Genomic DNA, 17,599 nt, shown 5'->3' with positions numbered 1-17,599 from the left:
CCCGGCCCGATCGTTCCTGGCGCTGTCGGACCGCGGAGCGGCCCCTGCCGGCCACCGTCTTGCCCAGGCCGCCATGTTTGTGCAGGGCGCGGCCCTCCCTGCCCACAGAGGGGCGGACAGCTGTGCTCGGAAGGGAGCAGAGGCGCGGAGGGGCGAGCGGGAGGACCCTCCTCACCACAGCCGGGAGAAGGCAGCGGAGAGAGGGGCCGCAACCCGGCTCCCACACCGGCCGCTGCGCTCCCTCCGCGCATCGCATCTCTCTGCCCTTCTCAAAGATGGCAGCGCGGGATTCGCCCCGYTCCAAGATGGCGGCGGGGCRGCCCCGCCCCGGGGCGGTGGAGCGGCGGTGCTCGGTGCGGCCAGGGTGCCCTTGCGGCGGGCCGGGGGCCCGGGGCGCGGGGCCATGCTCGCCTTGGTGGCCAGGGCTGCGGTAAGGGCGACACCGGGAGGGGCGGGGCGCGAGGTGTCCGCCGGACGGGGCGAGGGTCCCTGCGTCGGGCAGTGCGCTGGGCGGGCGGGCCGGGCTCCGTGCGTTGCCTTCAGCCGGGGCAGGGCAGGCGGGGGCTGCCGGTGGTGCCGCTGTCGGCTCCGGCCCCAGCCCGGAGCACAGGCGTGGCTCAGGGCCGTGCGGGTGGGTGGGTTCGGATGGGCTCCGTCCCACGTTCCGACACCGGCAGTGGGACAGGGAAGCTGCCGAGGTCAGTCCCCCCAGGCCCGCTGGTTTCTGCCCGTGCCTGGCGGCAGCGTGCACGGTAGAGCTGTCCGGGATGGAAATGACAGAAACCCAGAATTGTTAGAGTTCTAAGGGACCTCTGCAGATCACCCAGCCCAATCCCCCTGCCAAGGGTCACCTGGAGCAGGTGACACAGGAACGTGCCCAGGTGGGTTTGGAATGTCTCCAGAGAGGGAGACTGCCCRCCCTYCCTGGGCACCTGTGCCAGTGCTCTGCCATCCTCMATGTRAAAAAGTTATTTCTCATGTTGAGGGGAGACTTCTTGTGTTTTAGTTTATGGCCATTGCACCCCCTCCTGTCACTGGGCACCACTGAAGAGAGTCTGGCACCACCCTCTTGCCACCCACCTTAGTGATATTTTTATGCATTAATAAGATTCCCTCTCAGCCTCCTCTTCTTCAGATTAAACAGCCCCAACTCCCACAGTCTCTCGCTCTCTTCATACAAGAGATGCTGAAGTCCCATAATTATCTTTATGGCCTTTGCTGGACCCTCTGCAGCAGTGCCTTGTCTTTCTTGTACTGAGATGTCCAGTTGGGGCTGGACAGGGAGGGGCAGGGAAGCCCAGACAGATGGCATCGGTGGCTCCCGACGTGCCTGTCCTGCCACACAGCAGAGCTGTCAGACCCCTGCCAGACTTGGGAGCTGCTCACTGCAGTCTCTCACAGGTCATGAGAGGAGGAGGGAGAGCAGCAGGACAGCAGCTACAGCAGCAGGACAGCAGCTAATGCACAGATCCACTCCCAGAGTTACTGAGGGACCAGGCAGGGCCAGTTGTCTCTGGGCTTAAGGGGCACTCCAGCTTCTGATTTAAATATAAAATACCTCTGACATCCTGACACTCAATGCTGTGGCTATGCTAAGAATCAGCTATGAAATTCCTCCTGCCCCCAGCAGGTGGATTTCCTTTYCCCCCCAGCTTTGCACGCTCTGGAAAAGGTCCTTTGCTGTGTTGGAACGTGGCTTGGAAGCAGTGCCAGCCCAGGGAGCAAGGCTGGCCTTKTCTGCACACCCTGCTCCACTGGTGTTCGTTTTCCTGCTGATTGTGGGGAGGGGTGGGATGTTCCCTCTGCTGCCAGCTGCCTCCTCAGCTCTGATCGCTGCTCCTCGTCCCACCAAACTCTCCTTGAGTTGAACCCCAAACCAAACAAGCAGGGGTCAGAAAAGAGGGAAGATACAAATCCATTCCACATTTTGACATACAGTGGCTTCCATGAGTTTGTTTTGGGATTTTCGTTGTTGCACCATGGAAAATCTACAGCTGTTTGTTTGGAATCATCTATTTGAGTTACGCAGTCTGTGGTTGCATGCCCCTCAATTCATTAGACAGACACGAAGGAGGGGCTGATATTCYTTGTGACTGCATGGCACTCTCGTTGCCCTGCTACAGAGATACTTTTGGGTTGTGTTTGCTGGTTTTTTTAAGAGTTGAAACCCAGAGCTCCCCAAAGTCTCAGCCTGCAATAATGACCACATGCAAGGGGAGCCAGGGCAGTTAAGATACTGCYGCAGTGCCACCTCCAGGACATAAACTGGGGTCTCTCCCAACAGCCACAAGTAGTTCCGTGGTCCAGGCAAGGCTGAGGGAACAGCAGCATCCACAGCACCTTCACTTTGCCCTGCCTGGAGCCCAGAGCTGTTGATCAGAGAGAGGCTCTGCCCGGGTATTGATCAGCACCATCGGTCAGTGCCACTGACAGTCAGGGCTGCCCAGWGAGGCACCCTCAGGGCAGTTGGCGCAACCCAATGGTTGGTAAAGGTTGATAATTCCTGTCCCCTGCCGGGGCTGTGCCAGCCCTTGAGCCCTCTGATCGGAGCAGTCATGTGGCACTCGGCTAATAAAGTGACGCCCTGCACGGGCAGCACATTGTCAGGTGGAAGAGGAGACCCAGGCAGGCCGAGAGAGAGSTTTACGGTCTTTTCTGTCCTACCAGCCATGGATAGGAAGCAGGAGCAAGCAGAGAAGGTACAGTATGCCCACGCTGCTGTGATCAATACCCTTCTTTTCTTCCCAGTCCCACTCTTCTTTCATGCTTCAGTAATTCCTCCTCCGGTTATTTTGCTCATTCCTTCTCCAAACTTTGATCGCACAGCTCTTGCCAGATCCCACAAAGAGCACAGGGCAGTTTCTGTGGGGGCTTCRTCACCTTTTGCTCTTTCTTCTCTATGTTTAACTGCTGGGAGGAGATGTGGGGACAGCTATTTTCTTACTGCTTTGGAAGTCAAAGGAAATGTTCTCAGTGGTTTTGCATCCTCAGTRCACTGACAATGCAAAGTCCAGAGTCCTGCAGGAGTGTCTGATTCAGTACTGGAGAGGGAGGTGCAGAGGGAACGGGAAATCTTGAGAGTATTTGAAACATCTTCAAGCGGAACAATGTCCAACCCTGTTTATCCAAAAGGATGTTGTTATTCTTTTTGGGGAAAACTGGTGAGTTGTTTTCTTGGTGAGCACTTGTGTTTGCTCTGGTTTATTTCTTTCCTAGTGAGTGCTTGGGTTTGCTCTATTTTATTTCTCTATCCAGGGAAGTGGTTGGTGCTTTCTAAGACTTCTGCTCCACATGACCCAGTTGGATCCCAGGAGYCTGTTGGCATCACCCACTATTTCCTGAACAGGCAGAAAAGAGGCATTTTAATCCTGCCCCAAACTTAGCTAAATTCTGCCTCCTCARAGCCAAAAGGGTAGTTTGGTTTGGCACAAGGGTTTTGCTTAACTTTTTATCCTTATACTGTTGTAAGAAATAATGAATGTTTCTGATAGTACATAAGATGATTATTTGTTTCACAACTTTCTTCCCACTTACCATGGGATGGAAGGGTTTGAATTTCTACATCACCTCGAGACTCTCAGCTGGAAGGTGTCCAGAGAGTGGGAGATGTGTCATTATCCCAGCAGCATTTTCTCTGAGGAGCTAAGAATTGGTATCTTGGGAGATGGAGTTTCTCTTTCACAGCTTTCCTGGATGTCCTGYACCCTCTCCAGCACACAGCCATGCTCTGCTCCCAGGCTGGGACACCTGTGTGCCCCCAGAGAGGCTGGGATGGAGACTCGCAGATCCAAGTTCTTTGCAACCTGGGAGGAAAGTTTTGTCTCGACATTTGCTCTGTGCTTTGCAGGCCAGGCCCTGTGGCCTGCTGAAGCCGACGGCTCTAGACAAGATCACAGGCAGATTCCAGCTCCACCAGGAAGCGCTGCCCCACCTGCCCGTGCCACCACTGCAGCAGACACTGGACCGGTACCTGCTGGCCCTGCAGCCCATCATCAGCCCCGAGGAGCTGAGCCACACGCAGGAGCTGGTGGCTGAGTTCCGCAAGCCGGGAGGCGTCGGGGAGAGGCTGCAGAAAGGCCTGGAGAGAAGAGCCAGGAAATCAGAGAATTGGGTAGGTCACAGGGCTCTGGCCCCAGCTCTGGTTAGGGAGCATGGAGGGCTGATATTCACCTCTCCTCTGTCCTGGCTGCCTCCACTGGCACCTGTTTTAATGGCATCACCTTCATGACCAGTTTGCTGCTGAACTCCCAAGCTGTGAAAGCTCCCCACCAGGACTTGAATCAGCAGAGAGATTATGGCAAAACAGGGAGTCACTGGCCCTGCCGATGGATGCTGAAGGTTTGAACCTGTCAGTATCACACAGCTGCCCTGAGAAGTTGAAAGAAACCCTCTGCTCAAGCCCTACACCAAAAGCACCCCCTGCCTTGCCCAAATCCCCCCTCCCACTTGCACAGCAAAACCCCAAACAGTTTGTTTTCAAAGTGTGGGACAGAACTGGGGGCAGGATGCTGAGAGCCATCAACCAGACTCGGGCTGGACAGCAGCAGCTCCCTGAATGTTTTCTTTTTCCATCCCAGCTCTCAGACTGGTGGCTGAAGACAGCTTACCTGGAATATCGCCTGCCAGTTGTGGTCCACTCCAGCCCAGGTGTGGTTTTACCTAAGCAGGATTTTCTGGATCGACAAGGTCAGCTCAGGTAAAKTCCTTTTCTACCTTGCCTTAGGTTGTAGGTGGGATGAGTTTTCTGTGCTGAACAGGGATGAGAGTATTAAGGCAGATTGGGAGTTATTATGGTGTGGTTCCCAAGTCTGATCTGTCTGTGCTGCAAGGGCAAGGCTGCCAGGCTGTAAGGAAACTCCTGGTTTCACCAGACTAAATATTTAATTAGGGGAAAAACCAAAGAATCCAGTGGTTCAGGTATTACTGAACTAAACAGGGACTGAAAAACATTTGGGTCTGTGCTCATGCACAGATCTTCACTGCAAAATGATCCCATCACTGGCTGGAGACATTGTGGGGATGTATTGGAGGCACTGACTGTGTGTGCAGTTAAAGGAGGCATAAAAAGTAGCCCAGACATGTGAAGGAGATCACCCAGAAATGCCTCTGAGTTTGCTAGTTTTTAGGGATGGGGGAGCCTGACAGGGACTGTCCACTCTTGTGTCATTTCACTTGTGATTTGAGGTTGGGAAACTTCTCAGCACCAGCCTCTCCCCTCTGAGCTTTTCTTTGCAGTCTGGACTCTGCCATGCCCTCTCTTCCTSCTGGGCTCCCTTTAATTTTTAACCACTGCTAGGATTGTGTTGAATCCACCTGCAAAACTTTAGCACTGACCTTTACACAGTTACCTTTGCCACAGTTACCAGTCAGCACTGCAGATCAAAAGTACCAGCCAGGGGATCAGTGAGGCTGGGAACAAATCCTTCCTCCCACTCCTCGATACACCTGAGCAGAGGATAAGCCTTAGGACAGTGCAAGAGTACACAAATGTCTTTGAAACCTCTCTGTTTACACTGAAGTTTTCCAAATAATCTGGAGAACAGCCAGTGCCCAACCAGTGGAATTGAGAACCTGCATAAGAATGTGGGGTCCTGTGTAAAATACAATCTAAATCTGAGTGTGGGTAGTTTGTGGCTGCACAAGTAAGTTTGACAGTGCAACTTAAGACTAAAATTTCCAAAAGCAAAAGGCAAATTTAGAAAGTGGTGGCTTTTTACTCTAATCTGGCAACACTGCTGGCTGAAAATGAGTCAACCAACCTCTTGTCTCCTCATGCCTGAACAGTGAAGGCTGTTCACTCTCTGRAAAGGAACACAGGCTCTCTCACTGATGTTTCCCTCAGGTTTTGCACCAAGGATGAGAAATTTTCATTGAAAACTACTTTGCAGAATGTCTCATTTAACAGCTCTTATGGGTAGGCTGAGCCCATCTAAAGGATACTGCCTGCAAATTCCAAATGCTGGCACAGCCTGACTCAGCCAACCACAACCTCCTGTCCCAGTGACCTCCTGCCTCCTTCATCCATGGACAGSTGGGAGCTCCCAGGTCAGAGAAGGCCAATCTGTCACTCCCAGCTAAGCAGTTTGATGTGGCTTGTCAACAGCCCTGCTGGGAGCTGGCATTGGCAGTGTTTACAYTGATCCTGGTAAAACAAAACCTCAGTGTCCACACACAACACATCTGCCTTTGTTTGCAAGCCCTTGATGCCAGAGGTAGGTTCTTCAGAGTTGCATTAGCAGCAGGATGTTCACCGGGTAGGAACTCAGTTGGCAGTGGTCTCTTGWGTGCAGGGAGGAACAGCTGCATCTTGGCTTGATACTCCAAGGTGGCCCCTGGCCAGGGAAGAGCAGAAATCCCCTTTTCCTAGTACTGTTTTAATGCTGAGAATCAGAACTCAGATAGGAGTTCTGTAACAAATGCTGCTGTTAAAGGGTCATTAATGCATGACTAAATGCTGCCTTCTTGAAAACTGTCTAGAGTGTCCAGAGTTCCTTGGGTGTATAGTAAGATACATAAAAAAAGAAAGTGCCACATGGTAGGACTSTCCAGCAATCTCATACCACAGCCCACAGTGGCTGTATCAGCAAAGCAGAAATGGGCACAATGGGGGCTTGGCCAAAAGGAAYAGAGAACAGCTCTGCTAATCCTCCTCAGCTAGTCTCTCAGTCCCAGAAGGTCCCTGCTTGATCTCAGCTTGTTACATTTGGTGTTTTTCCAGGTTTGCTGCCAAGCTGATCGAGGGTATGCTGGATTTCAAGACCATGATTGACAAGTGAGTTACTGACCCTCCAGACAGTTCTCACTTTCCTTRCTGTCACAGAGACGCTGTCTGTAAATCTCCCTTCCACACAGAAAGGCCAGAGAGGACAGCACATATTTGAAAAGAGATATTGTAACCCCCAGCACTGCTCRCTGCCACATTCCCCTCCAATGGAAAAAAGCAAACTTAACTCTTCTGTCTTTATGTTCTTTGTTTACTTTAATGCTTTCATTGGCATGTGAACGTGCTTGGAGGGAACAAGCACAACTGGCAGTCCTGTGGAATTTTGCACKTCTGTTTCCTCACAGGACAAGCTACAGCTCAGGCAGCAGGAATTTGTGTCTCTCATTTCAGGTTCCTGGTGTTTCTCATCTCCCAGCTAGATGGGATGAGCTCTAGAGGAATTTGTTCCTCTCTTACCCTTTTTCTTTTGGTCACCAGCAAATCTCTGCTGAACATGTCTCGTTTAAAGTCCAGAAATATGTTTACCAACACCAACAGTGAGACAAGGCTCAGGGTGGTTGGAAGTGCCTATTTCATGAGTCACAGCAGCACATCAGACACTCATCACTCAGAACTACAACCATGGAGCAGGTCCAAAGATCTGATTCTCTGGTCTCACAGAAAGGACAGTGATTTTTTTTTTCCCTTCCCAAATGAAAGGCCAGCAAACAGACATTTTTCGTAGTCTGTACTAAAAAGGCTGGTAAGAATGGGGAAGGACAGCTTTTTTCTATCCCACCAACACCTTTAGGTTTTGCTGGAGGGAGGGAGAGAGGGAGTGATAGCAGCTGCAGGGCTGCAGCTGTGCCCTGTGTGGGGAGCACAGATCTACTCACACTGATCTCTTTTCTCTCCTCCTTCCTCCTTACCTTGCTGTGTCTCCAGTGAGACCCTWCCAGTAGAGTACATGGGTGGGAAGCCCCTCTGCATGAACCAGTACTACCAGATCCTCTCATCCTGCCGCATTCCTGGGCCCAAGCGGGACTCCATTGTCAACTATGCCAAAGGCAAAAAGCAGTCCAGACACATCACAGTGGTTCACAATTTCCAGGTATGGCAGTTGCTAGGTTTTCAAGGTTTGTTTAGATGCAGGTGTCCCTTTTRCTAGCTGTGATGCAGAGGAAAGGGAATAAGAGAAAGTCTCTGCCCACAAGGTTTGCCTCTCTGGGGATTCATTCCTGGTCCCTTTATCCCCTTTGGCCTGCGTGGGAATTGCTATGTGTGAGCAACAGACTAAAGGCAAAAAAATGCTGTCTTCCTCTGTTTCTTGTCCCTCCAATTCCTGTCTCTCAAAGCCCAGAGATCATGCCTGCATCTGGAAACTGAAAGTGGAAATTGGGTAACAAACCCTCCCACCACAGATTAGTCTCAGAAACAGGAATTCCTCATGTATTTTTGGCCCTCATTACCATGGCTTCATAAAACCAGGACAGTATTTATGCCCTGCAAGGAAAGCTGGACTTAGGTCTCTCAGTTCTGACCATCCTTCAAAGGTCTTGCAAACTGAATTCTTGGGCCAGGTCTTACCTTCTCAAAGTAGCTGTTCCCAGCTTCTGGGCCTGGACAGTTTAACGATCTTCTCTCAAGTTCTGTCTCTGTTCTTGTCCACTCTTCTCACCTTCAGTTCTTTGAGCTGGATGTTTACAACGCTGATGGATCTCCCCTTACTGCTGAGCAGCTCTTCATTCAGCTGGAGAAGATTTGGAGCACCTCCCTCCAAACAAACAAAGAACCCATTGGGATTCTCACCACCAACCACCGAAACAGCTGGGCAAAAGCCTACAACAACCTCCTGAAAGGTCTGTAGAGCCCCTAACACACAAGTGCTAACAAATACTGCAGATCCTTRAGCTACCAGCCTCACCACTGTGCTYTGCTCACTTCTTTCCTYTGTAAGCTTTTTTTAGGACAGGTAACACAAGCGTTCCACCTCGAAGCAATCATTGCAATGTGTTGTAATTTTTGGGTTGGAAGGTACAGATTCAAAGTGTGAAGTTTAGTGAAATCCTYGAGTTTGTTGCCTTGCAAATGGGTAGGATGTAAGAAATGTGAAAAAAGGAGGGTCAATGCAACATTGACAACTGTTTACCACTCAGCTGGCTGCAATTTTAGTAGCTGTGTACAAACCCCTCAGAGGTACAGTGGGAACCCAACACTGACTCGTATCCTTCAAATTCACTCATCCTTCAGTCTCCTTCCAATGACACAACTCCCTCTCTTACTCACAGTTCATTTCTCTCCCAGATAAGACCAACAAGGAATCTGTTCGTGCCATTGAGAGGAGCATCTGCACTGTTTGCCTGGATGCCCCCATGCCCCGGGTGTCCGAGGACATCTACAAGAGCCGCGTGGCTGCGCAGATGCTGCACGGYGGCGGCAGCCAGCTGAACAGCGGCAACCGATGGTTTGACAAAACTCTGCAGGTAACTACTGATGCTTTAAAGGTGCTGAAGATGTGGCTCTGGAGATGTCTCCCTAGACTACCAAACTCAAAAAAAAAATCCCAGGAACCTTTTGCAGGCAAGGTGCTCTTGCTAAGAGGAAAAACAAGGGAGACAAGGAGTGGTGGCTGACAGTGTGAGATCCTGTGGTTCCCCCTGCAGTCACAAGCACTCGTTGCTGCCTCAGGGACTTGTTTCTTTTCTGGTTCTGCCCACATTTATTCAGTGCTKCAGGTCTTTGTGTTCCTTATAAATCAATTTTCTGCCTGCGGTGAACAATGCCTCTTCTGCTCGGAGGCAGCCGAAATGATGGGAGGTCTGTTCCTTGGATCTCCCTCAGCCTTGTCACTTTTCCTGGTTCTGCCAGAAGCTGCCCAATGGCATTTTGTTTTGTTTTTTGAAACATGCACTGCCATCCCACAGCATTCCTCTGATCTCTTCTCCATTCAGTCTTGTCAAGAACCTTCAACAGCAGCTGTTGTTGGAGCTTTTCCTTCATTAGTTAGTATATCCTGGCTTGTGGATTGTAGCAATGGTGCTTTAGAGAATTATTCTCATACCTGCTTTCCTCTCCACTGCTTTCATACTCTTCATAGTTTTTTCAGCTGTTTTGTTCCTATTTGGAACTCTTCATCAATGGGATAAAGTTTAGATGTTCCAGCTGATTGAAAAGTAAGGGTAAGCCAGTGTGTGATGTTATTCCTGTACACTGAGTGCATCTCAGTAAATCAGAAYCATTGAACCTYTCTGTATGGCCAGGGCATTGAGCRCAGCAGGATATCAGGCACACCCTTAACCAGGGAATTTTGCAGAACTGTAACAGTGCTCTCAGATCTTCTGTACCTGCTGAAAGGCTTCCACTGCCATTCTGCTAAATGAGACCTTTCAGTGTGCAGGGACAGGATCTGATACAGACAGGAAGACACAGATGTCTCTCTGCGTATGTCCTGCCTCACATACTGCCTGTCTTCAACACTCTCCTCTCGTGCTTCTCTCTCAGTTCATCATTGCTGAAGATGGCTCCTGTGGTCTTGTATATGAGCATGCTCCTTCTGAAGGCCCACCCATCGTTGCTCTTCTGGACCACATTGTGGAGTTCACGTGAGTTCTGCCTCTGCTTTTCCTCAGGACTGGAGATCCCTTATTTGCACTGTGATGAGTTTGTCAAGCTGTGACCAAYGTCACAAGTTGTTAGGGAAGATGTCCTGTGCATTTCTATCCAGGCTCTGGCATTCCTAGCTGAGCCTYGTGCCAAAGGTCTGGTTAAACAGAACCATTTCTCTGTGCAGGAAGAAACCCGAGGTGGGCAAATCGCCCACGGTTCCTCTGCCAATGCCCAAAAAGCTGCGGTTTAACATCACCCCAGAAATCAAGAATGACATAGAGACGGCAAAGCAAAACCTCAACATGTGAGTATGAAGCAGTGGAGAGRTGGGTGGGTGACTGAGGGAATAATTCATGTTCCCCTTTGGACCATGTCAGTGGTTTAAAGGCTTTCCCCACTGCAGCCAGGGAGYATTCCCAGTGACTTCTGGGGTCAACAGCATTGAGCTGAGCTGAAAAGCAGTGCCAGRAATAAGGTCAGAGGTGCTGGTTCTKACTGATCCACCCCATTTGCTGAGAAAGAGCAAGGCTTTAGTGGATCCAGCTAATACTGGAGCTTAACCACACACATGACCATCTAACCTGGTGAAGATTTTCAGCAGTGGCCAAAAATTCTTACCTCTGTGGTGCTGTCCAAAGAGATCTRTGTGTGCTGGAGCTCTCTGTCCCTGCATAGGTCACATCCAGATGACCTGTTCCCTCTGAGCCTTGTGAAAGCAAATCTATTCCTCTGTGTTACAAGAATGCAAGAAGCAAAGGAACAGTTCCTCTTTCTTTCCTTACAGAATGGTTGACGATCTGGATATCAAAGTCATGGTCTTTCATCACTTTGGGAAAGGTTTTCCCAAGTCAGAGAAGATAAGCCCTGATGCTTTTATCCAGTTGGCCTTGCAGCTGGCATACTACAGGTAAGACTACCCAGAGGTCATTCTTCAACCTCCTCACTGACACACTCAAACACATGAGTTTGATAAAGGTGGCACAGACAAAGCTCTCCCAAGGCWTTTCTCCTGGGCCCAGACTCACTTGTGTGGCTTTCTCCTCCCTGTCCCAGAATGTAYGGCCATGCCTGTGCCACGTATGAGAGCGCATCGCTGAGGATGTTCCGCCTGGGCCGCACCGACACCATCCGCTCCACCTCTGTGGACTCACTCAAGTTTGTGCAATCCATGGACAGCCCTGACAAATCGGTGAGGATCTCAAAGAAGTGCAGTAAGAGGAATCCAGAAAAGAGAAAACTGCTTATTAGGCTAACCCTGTGTCAGCTGGTTTCAGCTAAGCAGGGGTGCACCCTGAATTGGGCTAAACCATAGCCTGAAGTATATTTACASATCAGGGCTTTGATTTGGCTTTTCCTGCACATGTATTGAAGGCCTGGGAAACAACACATGGATGTTTCTAAACCCTCCAAAAAGTCACTTTTAAGTCTGTTTAGCTACTTAAACTAAGTTCTGCTACTGATGGATGAACTCCATTCAGAATGAAGTGATGCAGCCAAACAAAATGATGTAAAAATTAARTCTAGTAAATATAAAAATTAGTTTCATACAGGCACACAAGGTAGAAGTGCCCTTCACCCTAKAGAACAGCCAAAATGAGCTTGTTCATTCTGCAGAAAAACTTAAAACAGGTGTATGTGTTCTCAGGACCAGGAGAAAGCAGACCTGCTGAGGAAAGCAACGCAGGCCCACAGGGAATACACAGACATGGTGAGTGTCCTCTGAGCAGCCAGACTTGAGAGTTTGCCCAGCAAATGAGAATTCTGGGGAAAGACAAGACCTTTTGGTCCTGACATGGCAGAATGGCTTTTAGTGTTGCAAAGGTCTGATTCTGATCTGACAGTGCTCTAAGGCCATAGACTAAATCCTCTCTATCTAGCTGGTGGGTTAAGTGTCCCTTGTGACTCATCTAAAGGAGAGAATCAAATATTWCAATAGCTTCAGTTCTTACCATCTCTGTTGCTGATAAATGCTGAAGTTGAATGAGGAGCCCTTGAACCAGAGGGAGGCCATAGGCAGGAACTGTTTCCACTGGTRTGTTTAATTTCACAATCCTTACAAACAAGGCTATTGGTCCTAAAGGCAAGATCTAGTTTCCTTCTAACTTTAAAGATTTAGAGACCTTTTAGAAGTGTTCTTTTCTTTTTGCTCTTTCACTTCCTAAAGGCAAGATCTAGTTTCCTTCTAACTTTAAAGATTTAGAGACCTTTTAGAAGTGTTCTTTTCTTTTTGCTCTTTCATCTCTCTATCCTTCCTTCCCTCCAGGCCATACGGGGCAACGCAATAGACCGGCACCTCTTGGGGCTGAAGCTGCAGGCAATCGAGGACCTGGTGAGCATGCCTGAGATCTTCATGGACACAGCCTATGCTGTTGCAATGCACTTCAATCTCTCAACCAGCCAGGTAYGACTCATCTGAGCCAGAAGTGCTCWCTCTGGTTCTTTTCATACCTTCTTTCTCCATGTTTGGTTTTTGCTCCTTTCTGTTAGAAACTTATCTTCATTGGGGCCAGAAATGTCTAAGCTTGCTGCCAATCCCATAAAGCTACAGATCTGATCTTACAGCTGCCACAGTCCCTCACAGACATGTCAAAAAATAATATAACCARAGCCAGGATCACCAAGAGAATTTGGTGTCTAAATCCAAGTGAGATCAGTGAAGTCAGCAGCCAGAATGACTTTGTGTCTGTGATGTGCTAYTCTTACTAAATAGTTTTACTTGTGACTTACTACTGAAGAGAAGCACTCCTTTGCAAATGCAGAGGAAAATGCATTGCTGCTAAATGGTAGGATCCAACACATGCGTGGTGGGAGGTGGGTTAACCAAAGGCCCTTCCAGAGCAGTTTAATGAGATGAGTTTCCTCTCTTGACAGAGCTGTTTGCTTTTGATGGTTTCATTTCTCTCTGACTGGTCAGAAGGTTTTAATCACATTGTCTCCACAGGTCCCAGCCAAGACAGATTGTGTGATGTGTTTTGGTCCCGTGGTTCCAGATGGCTACGGAGTCTGTTACAACCCTATGGAGGAACACATCAACTTTGCAGTTTCAGCCTTCAATAGCTGTGCTGACACAAACGCAGCCCGCATGGCACATTATCTTGAGAAAGCACTGCTAGACATGAGGATCTTGCTCCAGGCTGCTCCCAAATCCAAACTGTAAGAGGCAAACCCCCCAGTTAAAGGGGCTATCCCTGATGCACTGAAGCTCCCAGTTCCTCAGAAAACGATTCAGAGAACAGCTTGCCCTGGAACTTAAGAGGATATCTACCATTTGTTTTCAGCAAGATGTTACACAGTAGTCACCCACAGATATCAGACTCTGTAGTGAGAGGAAACACGGTCTCAAGGCAAAGTAAAACTGACTGGTCCTCTCCCATCAATGCAAAGTGCACCTTCCTGTCCTGAAAGAGGACTCAAGTATGATTTTAATGAAAATTATTTTAAGGGAATACAGAAAGCACAGTCCTTACCAGTATCTAAATGCATTTGGTGAGGAAGGTAGTTCTTATCCAGGAAAAGCAGGGAATATATATCATATGACAAACTGCTGTAAGACCAAGTCCTTTTTCTGTTGTGTCTTCTGAAGAACGTCTTCCAAACCTGACTGAAAGTATTTCTGCTGCTCCAGCAAAACTTCATCACTGAACTTCAGCGAGGGGAGAAGGAAGTTATGCCAGAGAAGAGCCAATCCTGTTAGAGTGCACTGCACTACTTATCCCAGGCACTCCAACCAGTAGGGGCTTTACAGGAATGTTTCCTTCCCCTTGTTCAGGACGCTGGGATCTTCTTTCTCTTGCACTGACCCTCTTAACAACAGAACATTACTTGCTACAAACTAAGGTGATTTTTGTTGTTTCAGGGTATTTTTGTTGTTGTTCATGCTCTGAACTTTTTGTTTCCTGCCATTGTCCTGCCATTAATCTTCCAGCTCAGCCTAAAGCTTTTTCCCCATAAAGCTTCTACAAAAGTCTCCTMATGTAAGTTTTGCCAGCTTTGGCTTTATGTACCTTCACACCTGCAGARATGAGAAGGGATTTCCTATGCATTTAACAGGACACTTGCTCCACTGTACCTTTCTTTAGAGCTGAGGAAAAGAAGAAGATACTGACTGTTTACTAACCAGAAGGCCACGTGCCTGATGTCCTTAAGGACACACACATTAACCCAATGTGGTTTTATACCTTGCTTTCAGAAACAGCTTTTTTGTGCACAATGTTATGCCTGAGCTGTGGACAAATAAGGATGTTTCTGATCAGGAACTCAAGAACATATTTCTATTCCTGCCCCCCAAAGTTAAAATCTGTGAAAGGCCAATGCAAGAAGAGCTGCAGAATCACCCTTCTTTCATACCACTCTACTTTAACAAGGCAGAAAATCTTGAAAAAACAGGAAAAAAGATGGGTACATATAGACCCTATAGGTGTTTCTGCACTGTGGCAGCCTCTATTCCTGCAGTAACAGCACAGCACCTTTTCTGCTACTCTGGAGAGTTATTTCTTATTGAAATATTACTCGTTTGTGCCAGCTTTATTCTGTGAGAGAATGAWCTCACGATACTGTTTTCATGTTCAGTTGACAAACGTGAGACAGGAAAAGATTATATATAAACATTAACATACAGTGGTAGCATAGGAACTACTTCCAGCCAATCTGTCAGAACCCAAGYCCCAACTACACTTTTATTTAATAAAACCCTATGGTAATAAAGAATTCTAGTGCTATTTCTGTAGTAGGAATTCTGTATTTAAATTCCACACCCTTCAAGCTGTGTCTGCTGGGACAYCACCATAAACAAGAAGCACTAGGAGTGTGATGGCCTGTTTTGTTAACAGGGAAATAATTGCAAGGGACATGATCAAAGTGCCTTGATGAACATATATGAAGAAATTTGCACTAAAACTGTTAAAAGAAGAAAAAAATCATTCTAATTTGCTTCTCAAAGGACAAGCCAATGCTTTGGCATTTTTTCCTGAAAGGATGTTATTTCAAAACTTCTATATCATACCTAAACAAACCTTAAAAGAGGAACATTTATCTGAAACTCACCTGCACAGCCAGTGATTGTATGGATTGCCACTTTCACATCATCTACATGGATTTAGTTGGTCTTTTAGAAGAATCCTGAATGGAGTGAAACAGCCTAAAAACATGAACAGAAGCACTACAAACCTGCAAGCAGAAACCCCTGCTCTGGTGACTCCTCTGCATCAATTAGACTGAAAACTACAAGAGGATACTCAGTATTATCAAACTGTAAGTGATTGTGTACATACTACAGACAAGAACAAACCTTACTGGAATAACATCTTGGTTTATGGAGCCTTTTACATGGAAAAATATTCCTTCTGCCAAAGTAATTCTCCCCCACTCTGTTGCCAGGGGATGAGTTATTTTTCTRTGTCTGCAATGCCTTCAAGCACAAGTAGTGCCACTGAAATATTTGAGACTGGCCCTTTTCCACTTCTGTCTCAACGGGGAAGGCTCTCAAAGGAAAGTGCCTATTAAAGATTAAGCATAAGCATGTGCTGCTGAAGACTGTAGCTCAGAAGATKGGATTGATCTATTCTGGATCTAAATCTGGATATCCCACTACCTTCTGCARAGTACAGCTGCAAGGAGCAGACTGTCACACTGAAAGAGATACAAGATTCATAAACCACTTAATGCATCCTCACTGACACACAGAGCTGAAATTCAAATGAATGAGGCTGATTTTTAAAGTGYTTGAAAAGGACACTAAAATCATTACAAGGTTTTTCCTTTAAAAAGTCTTTTCTTATGGTACAAGTTCTAAAATGTGATGTCCTTCTGGTTCGTATCTTCTAGATTTTTTCAGTGTTGACTTACTGAATACTGTCCTCGATGTTTCTGATTGTTTTATCAAGARATGTCCATTGTCTTAAAGGCACATTAAGTAGAAGAAACTAAAGCTCCAGAAAAATTTGGAACAAATTTCAGAARTTCATAGACTGAAAGTATTCTGATAACTCTTGGGGTATGAGTGCAATTTTTAACACAGCCTGGTCGTGTTGCATGTTTTGCTGGTTASCTGTGTTAAATACTGTTGGGTAATGGGATCCATGTCATGCAAAGTTTGGAAAYGTTTGTTGAATAAACTGAGACACAATAAACAGATAAATGCTACAAAAAGGCTTAAATCTCCTTAAACATTGCAGAAGTTACGTAACTGCCCTTATTGGGAAGATGTTTGTGCGGGGATAGCAAGAACAGTGAACCACATCATTCTGTCACCTTCCTTTTATTGTCATGTCTCCATCCAGCCCCCTTGAGTACAGGGGAGGAAGAGAAAGCAACTGCTTGCAAAGCCACATATTCCAAAGAAAATATTCCATTTCAGAAAACTAGTGGCAGGAGACTTCATACAAGTATAAGGTAATAAGGCAGAGCTCAAATCTTTTTCCTGCACAGCACCATTTAGTTAAGAAAATCCATGGAATCACTAAGGAATTTCTACTGTRTATCAAGTATTGCAAAGATTTCTGAAAAGGTACAGCAAAAGTAGGCAGAAGATGCAGATTACAAACAACTCACAGAGAACAGAGGATAATTTATTACAGTGTCTTRTAAGAGCTCTTCCTCTCCCTCACTCCTAAGAATTACTGTAGGAAGCTTGAGCTTGAAGACAACATGAAGTGAAACAGCTTTTTACACTGCACTGCTCTCCATAAGGAGATGAACCCTCTTTCCTATGCTCTAGTTCTCAATGGGTGCTTCCATATAGTTCTTCCAGCAGCCTGTCATAACAGCTCAAGAGGCTGGGGAAGTGCTAAGCCACTCCTGAAACAATCCACTCTGTCAGTGGCCATGAGGGAGAGACTTATGATCTCTATTCTGGTTTTTTAAGTTCACTTACAAGACATATAAAGAGAAAATGAATGGTTTTGCAAGACATAAGTCATCAGAGTACCAGTTTTCAAATTTAAATGTATGGTACCACCATGTCACAGGACCTATCTGATGTCTCATCCCAACACAGCTGGTCTAAGATCAAATGTCCTTGTGAAGGCTGCTTTATTATGATGCACCTTTTAAGCAGATCCAGTGGTTGGGTCCTTCAGACACTATAAGATTGCTCATGTTATGCAAGTACTAAACAGTTCTTTAAAAAAATTGTATCTATATATACTTGCTGTAACAACTGAAAACAGTTAATTTACTACCTATAGCTATTTAAACACAGAAATTTAAACAGCTTTCATTCCTGATCTCCTGCATCAGGATAACTTTCTACAGTTAATACTCTGTGTGTCCAACAGCAGCTCGCACTTCAGA

At 47.2% G+C, this 17,599-nt stretch overlaps 1 protein-coding gene across 3 annotated transcripts; it reads left to right on the top strand.

Moving 5' to 3' along the window:
• The first annotated feature begins 58 nt into the window (after positions 1-58).
• On the top strand, positions 59-14,895 carry CRAT (carnitine O-acetyltransferase). 3 transcript variants are annotated; one of them, XM_057374586.1, is made up of 15 exons: positions 261-430; positions 2,597-2,699; positions 3,848-4,111; positions 4,578-4,696; positions 6,719-6,772; positions 7,649-7,814; positions 8,388-8,562; positions 9,008-9,186; positions 10,205-10,305; positions 10,494-10,613; positions 11,094-11,216; positions 11,363-11,498; positions 11,955-12,017; positions 12,573-12,710; positions 13,251-14,895. In XM_057374586.1, exons 1-15 carry the CDS (start codon positions 276-278, stop codon positions 13,464-13,466), a joined length of 2,112 nt encoding a protein of 703 aa, XP_057230569.1. In that variant the 5' UTR covers positions 261-275; the 3' UTR covers positions 13,467-14,895. The 3 variants fall into 3 exon arrangements, with proteins under 3 accessions (XP_057230568.1, XP_057230569.1, XP_057230570.1); XM_057374587.1 differs by having other exon boundaries at positions 311-430; positions 2,608-2,699; XM_057374585.1 differs by lacking the exon at positions 2,597-2,699 and having other exon boundaries at positions 59-430.
• Positions 14,896-17,599: the final 2,704 nt, after the last annotated feature.

Source organism: Malurus melanocephalus, unplaced genomic scaffold (genome assembly GCF_030028575.1).
Source record: "Malurus melanocephalus ecotype Western Australia unplaced genomic scaffold, MMel_1.1 scaffold_230, whole genome shotgun sequence".
Lineage (NCBI taxonomy): Eukaryota > Metazoa > Chordata > Aves > Passeriformes > Maluridae > Malurus > Malurus melanocephalus.
The sequence above is the reverse complement of the archived record's forward strand: the minus strand, read 5'-3'. Positions and strand labels throughout refer to the sequence as shown.